This window comes from Sinocyclocheilus grahami, unplaced genomic scaffold (assembly GCF_001515645.1).
Source record: "Sinocyclocheilus grahami isolate Dianchi unplaced genomic scaffold, SAMN03320097.WGS_v1.1 scaffold1047.1, whole genome shotgun sequence".
NCBI classification, from domain to species: domain Eukaryota; kingdom Metazoa; phylum Chordata; class Actinopteri; order Cypriniformes; family Cyprinidae; genus Sinocyclocheilus; species Sinocyclocheilus grahami.
Window position 1 is genome coordinate 62,393 of NW_015506226.1, and position 6,980 is coordinate 69,372.

The 6,980-nt window shown below is 39.3% G+C and overlaps 1 protein-coding gene across 1 annotated transcript in view; it reads right to left on the bottom strand.

Annotated features, from left to right (window-relative positions):
* Window positions 1-584: 584 nt before the first annotated feature.
* Window positions 585-6,980, bottom strand: part of kif6 (kinesin family member 6) — a 56,045-nt gene continuing 49,649 nt past the window's right edge. Inside the window, exons 10-11 of the mRNA XM_016251475.1 lie at window positions 1,068-1,171; window positions 585-591 (exon numbers count right to left, since the gene is read on the bottom strand). Coding sequence (XP_016106961.1) covers window positions 585-591; window positions 1,068-1,171 — 111 coding nt within the window. The remainder of the gene's footprint in view (window positions 592-1,067; window positions 1,172-6,980) is intronic.

The window sequence follows — 6,980 nt, forward strand, 5'->3', positions numbered from 1 at the left end:
AACTGACAGTCACCACTGATAAGATACTACTAAATATTGTAGAAACTTAATTTTCTGTAAAGTTGCTTTGCAACGATTTGTATTGTAAAAAGCACTATATAAATAAACTTGAACTGAATTGAATTGAATTAATGCAACTAATGAGAGAAGATTAACATTTCTTTCAATGTCAAATTTCTGTTGAGGAAATGCAAAGTTATTTAATTTATTGCAGTCACTACGCTGACCTATTGATAAACTATTGCAAAAAGACACTTCAAACATTAGCTTTTTGTGGCCTGAATATGGCAACAAGATTTAAAGAGGTGTTTGAATCCAGACATTTTAACTCTAGACTTCCCTAATACTGGGTTTATGCATTGAGTATGAAAAACATCTACATGAAAACTGTAAACAAAAGATTGGTCTTGAATGTCAAAGTCCTGAAGTCCATTCAGACGTAATAAAAATGTGAGTGCTTGTATGGATGTTTGCAGCCTTATGATAAAAAGCCCTTCTTTTAATTATGACATATTCTAAATATTTACCTGCATTTGGGGTTTAGGCTATGAAAAGAATACATACATTTAGAATGCAGATCACCTCTACTGACTGTGGGACATAGTCTGCACATAAGACAGCATACATATTTCTGTTTTCAGAATAAACAGTTACATACAAAATATGTGAAGTGAAGAGAGTAAAAAAAAGAGGTTAAGCCATGTTTGAGGTAAATAAATAAAATACTGTATACTCTTTTGATTAATTAAATCAATGCAGCAAAAAAAAAAAACCTGATCATCAGCACATATGGTACATTCTAAAATGTTTTGCCACAATAGCCAATGTCAAGTTGATTATTTAGTCTTCTATATTTACAGTATAGAAAATAATTCAGTGTGCTGTTAACTGCATCACTGCTGCAACCGAAACAATCCAAATAGTGAACAATTCATTCAGTCTGATCTATCCCACATGCTTTTAAACAATGCCAGTAGCAAGCACAATTGATTATTAGTCATTTTTTCCCCTCTACATTATGTTTATAAAGGATGAGTGAGGAATTGTGAGAAATTGCAGGTACATACTGTTGGATCTCTTCTTGGGTTAGCTTGTCACTCCTTTGCTCTCCAGTAACCAGAGCCAGCTCTTCCTTCAAAGACTGGATCTCCTTCTTCAAACGGACAATCAGCTGACAGACATAAAACATAAAAATTTTAGCAGCATAAGAGAGTGAGAGTCTCACATGCAGAATATATTCTGCCTAGCAACACAATTACAATATACAGTGGGTACGGAAAGTATTCAGACCCCCTTAAAATTTTCACGCAGATTTGTTCATCAGATAATGAAAGCCTTGATTAACTTGACAAATACTTACAAAAGCTTCACTAATATTTATAACTAATTACTAAGTATAAATGTAAGCTTTAAGCAAAAGTTATTTGTGTGTCTAATTTTATGATGATGGAATCTGGAACACAGCTCATGCTTTGGAGAACATGGTAATTTCCGTAAGATCTCAAAAAAATTGTGTATTTATGCTAAATTGGAGACAGCAACATGTACTAGTAACTCTTGAAATCAACTGCAAGTCGAGTCTCCCATGTGCTTCATAATGTGCAGGATTTGATTGGTGTGCAGAGATGCTGTCAATGTAGAGCATTCCAAATCAGGCACTTATGAGGTTCCATTTCAGTTAGGATGCTACCTAAGAAACCAGCTGCATATGCAAATAGTAGACAGCAAGGCAGCTTACTCGGTTTTGCAGCTAAGCTATTTCTGTGTAGTACTTAGCCATCCGATACATCATGGTCACAGTTGTGAGTGACACACCAACCGCTAGTTGTATAACATCCATTTGGTGTGTCACCAGCTTTAGGAGAAAGAGGAGCAGCAGGTTCTCTCCATCTCTCCTCAGCCAGACACAGGCCCAATTAATAAAACCACCGACTCTCGGGCAGCCAAATGCTGCACAAAAGTGGAAAAATGGATGGAGAGTCAGTTGCATGAGATGATGGTCAGTTACAGAAGAGCCGAATAATGGGGTGTAGGTAAAAAGCTGTAAAATAGAAAACTGAAAGAGTGTATAAATGTCACAAACATTCATATATGTTTGCACAGAGACTGTCAGCAGGATCTGAAGTGAGTCTTATTCTGCAATGGTTTTGACTGAAAAACCTGAATTCAATTATTAAGAAGAGTGTACATGTAATGTGTATATATACAGTACATATAAAGATAACTAATGCACATTTGAATGACTCTGAGAACAAAGTTTTTTAATACAAGCTTTTGACACCTCTCTCCTGGAATCTTGGCCCATTCCTAGCTTGGAAAAAGCTTTCCGATTACTGATAATCTTTGGTTTTCATGTTGCCACTGCTTTCTTTAAATCCCACCAAATATTTTTAAACAGATTTAAATCTGGAGACTGAACTGGCCACTCAAGAACATTCTACAATCCATTCCTGGACCAAGCTTCTGTAGATTTGGGATGGTTGCCCTGATGGAAAATTCAATGATCATCAAGCTTCAGTCAGATCTTTGCCAATCACAAGCCACAAACCTACAAAACCTATGGCATGAGAGGAAGCAGAAGAGTGGTAAGCGCGCAGGTATCTGGGCTAGGATATCCCCACCATCGTACTGACTAACGCTCTTTGGACAATAAACTGGACTACATCCAATTACTACGCTCAACTCAAAGGACTGTAAGAGATTGATGTGTTTTTGTGTTCACAGAAACATGGCTCAGCAACAGTGTCCCGGACTGCGCCATTCAGCTTGACCAGCTAACATGCTATAGAGCAGACAGAGTTCTCGTTGAGGGAGGCAAGACCCGTGGTGGCGGGCTTTGTGTTTACATCAATGATGCCTGGTGCCACAATGCTGTTGTGGTCTGCAGACACTGCTCACTCCTGGTGGAGTTCATGGTTATTAAATGCTGGCCGTTCTATCTACTAAGATAATATACAACACCACAGACTGGAATATGTTTAAGCAGGCTGCCACATACAATAACACCACAGACCTCCAGGAGTACACAGAGACTGTCACTGCCTACATCACTAAGTGCATTGATGATGTAACGGTCACCAAGACCATCACTGTCCAGGCCAATCAGAAGCCATGGCTGACAGGGGAGGTCTAAAGACTCCTGAAGGCTCGGAACGCTGCCTTCAGAGCTGGAGATGAGGTGGGCCTGAAGACAGCTAGAGGCAACCTGTCCTGTGGCATCAGAAACGCTAAGAGATCGTTCTCCAGAAGGATAGTCCATAGTTTCAGCGACAGCAGACACCCTGAGCCTGTGTCGGGTTATACAGATCATTACGGACTACAAGACTCCACCGTGGACTTGTGACAGCCCCATCTCCCTGCTGAACAAGCTGAATGCCTTCTTCACTCGATTTGAGGCACAAAACAGCACCACTGTACAGAAGACCCCACCTCCTCCTGGTGACCAGGTGATAACGCTGTCCCCAGACAGCTTGAGTAGATCCCTCAGCAGGATCAATGCACGCAAAGCTCTGGGTTCTGACAACATACCTGTTCGTGTACCGAGAGACTGTGCAGAGGAACGCACTGATGTCTTCACAGACATATTCAACATCTCGCTAAGTCAGGCTGTTGTCCCCACATGCTTCAAAACTACCATCATCATTCCGGTCCCGAAGAAATGTTTCCTGTGAGGTTAAAGTTAATTTCAGGGGATAAAGCAAAAAAAAATCCTGAGCCTGAACTTTTTTCCGGGGGTGGGGGAGGGTGGCGGGGGTGGACATATACGCAGGGTTTACTGAGTGTAGGACAATAGTCAGTTTTAGTACCATTTTAATATGCAATGGATTATCAAAATTATGAAAACACAAAGAACATAATATTTTCAGAAAATTATTATTATTAACATAATTTAGGGAAAAAGAATAAAGTGTGTAATGTTGAAAACCAACAAACAATAAATAAAATTAGCAGCACTGTGCACTTTTTGTTTGCATAAACATTAATATTAATATTAAAAATGATGGCTGGATTTTAAACAATCAAAAAAAAAAAATATTGGTTTGGTGACTTACAACATAACATGTTATCTACTAGATTTGACCAAAAATAAATAAATAAATTATGAAATGATAAACCACACATTTCAGTCTTTAACTAACTTTAAGAGAAGGATCAAAATCATAAATTATAGGCATTTTACTGTTGAGATTTTTAGAATGCACATTAGCTTGTTCTCTTGGTCCAGACCAAAAAAAGAAAATTAAACATTTGGTCCTGGTCCGCTTGGCGTTCACGCTTGGCGTTCACAATGGCATTGTTGACAGCGAACCTAAAGATACCGAAACTTACATGAGTTGCTTTTAGAATATTCCTTTCATGTTCCTGTTTTACAAGTTATAGTACAATACATAGATCGATTAATGGCACACGTCATTACATTCCCACGTGACGCCATCTGACGTTCCCTCCCTAATTTCACGTATCAACATACAGTTCATCTTCGGTACTATACAGTTTTGGGTGTTTCATTTTTAATTTTACGAAAGCTTCAAGTGCAGTTAATTATATGTTATGCTATACGTGTAAACAGATGACGGCGGATAAAAGTGTGCCTTCTTGCTTGAAGCCATGCTCTTTTGTTTGCCGTCAAAGGGTTGACCTAATTTTACGAAAGCTTCAAGTGCAGTTAATTATATGTCATGCTACACGTGCAAACAGATGACGACAGATAAAAATATACCTTCCAGCTTGAAGCCATGCTCTTTTGTTTGCCGTCAAAGGGTTGACCACTGCTGTGTGTGTATCCTGTCGCAAAATGCGCCGAAAAGTCCTATACGACAGTAATAGTGTGATTAAGGTGTGTACATGTCTATACTGCACTTCAATGATGCGACTAAAATAGGAATACTCCACATGTCTTAATTCGATTTGTGTTTACTTCGAGTATAACTTTAGCCGGATTAAGGTAATCAAAAATCTCTGTTTACATGGTAGATTCTTATTTCTACTCTACTCTTATTACAGAGTATTGTCTTAATTGTGTTAATATCGGATTATTATTGTCCATGTAAACATACTCATTAAGTGTACTTTTGATTTTATTTTCACCACCAGCAAACTCACAAACTCATAAAAAGCACTTTACCTCCTCGTTGCTTCACGGTTGCCCTCTGTTCATTTTGTTTTGGATACACCGCTAGTTTCGCGTTGTCAAAAATTATGTTGCATAGCATCGCATCTCGTCTTCCATTACTTCCTGTTTTTGGTTAGTTTTTCGTCATAGATTGCGTTAACGAAATTAACACTAGTTTGGAAGCGGAACGAGACCCATCTTTTTAGCGGTCTCGGTCCACTTGTTTGGTGCGCACCAGGGTTCGGATGGCAGCGTTCACACTTACTCAAATGAACCACACTAACAGAGCAATCGCACCAGAGTTCATTTTAATCGAACCAAACATGACAAGTGTGAACACCCTTAAACACTGCTATATTAGGCATTACACGGAAGGAAGATGAAAAGCAAATATCATAGAAACTTTTCTGAAGACAGTCAGTTCTCTCTTATGCATTCATAGAATGAATTAATTCATACATTCTTTCATTTAATTTCTTTCAGCACTCTGCCTTCATTCATGTTTTCACACAAAACAAGGACACTCGCCAAAATGGGCATTTTGACTTAATTGTATGTGTATTTGGCCGTTTAAGTGCGAAAAGAAAAGTAAACTCAATTCTGTAATGGTGCACTGTCAGAGACGCGGCTCCCTGTGTGTGCACATAAAACAGCACTCACGTACCGAATTTAGTTCTCTTTCACAATTTCTTGCGTTTGGACGGTTTAAAATCTTTTGAATGCTTTTAAACTGGAAAAACACATGCACATGATAATCTTTCATGACAAGTAAAATTCGGGGTCCAATTTGTGATGTGGTAGCACTTTTTTTACCGCTTGTCACGGAATGCCAGGAGAAAACAAGGTAGATCCAAGCGCAGTTTAATGAAAGTAACAAATGAACAGAACGTGGCAAAAAGTAATCCAAAACACAGAGAACAGAAAACACGATGAACATGACAACTATGAACTCAGAAGACAATACACAATCTAGCAGCAATGACAGACAGAGTGAGCATGGTATATATAGATGGGATAATGAGTAAATGATAAACAGGTGATCATGATCGGAAATAATAAACAGGTGTTACTGATCAAAACAGAATTAACAAGCAAGGGACTATGGGAAATGGAGTTTAACACATTAAAAAATTGAAATAGGAAGAGCGCCCTCAAGTGGCCAGTCCAGGGCACCACAACCAGACACTGTGACACCACTAGTTACATTAGCTTTCTCAAACACAACATGCAGAAGCACATGGTTCTCTTAATTTCTTACACTAGCTACCAAAAGGCTTGCCGTCTCTGCCTATTTCTTCTATCCACGCCTAGCGTCATTTATTTTTGAGTCCTTTATCAATTAGGACGCAGGGATGATCTAAATGAGCGTTTAAATTATATGTGGGTACATAGGCAATATATTAGTGTTCTAAGAATCTTTAGTAATTTTGATTCGAGTTTCATATGCAAATTACCATGCTCTCACACAAAGGGTCATAAAACTCCCCAGTATTTCCAACCTTCTACTGAGAATTTCAGCCTTTCTCATTGGACAAGCCCATCCGGAGAGGCGTGAATCTTCTCAGGCCTTAAAAGGCTCACGCACAGTTCCGCCCATGTTCTTGTTGTTCTTCTTCTGCTAAGAAGCGTGTTGGAGCCTGAGCCGGTGCGGGAGTGCCCGGCGGGCTCCAACACATAGCCAGCCAGCCTGCGGTTCTCTTAGATTCTGAGAAGATGAGGATGTGAGCTAGCACCCCTCTAAGGACACCCTAAGTCTGCGCCAGGCCTCGGGCCTTGACTTTCCATTCACCAAAGATCCTAGGATCTTAGCTGATGTCTCTTTTAGCTCTTTTTCACTTTCCACTGGGAAGAAACTCCCAATCACCAT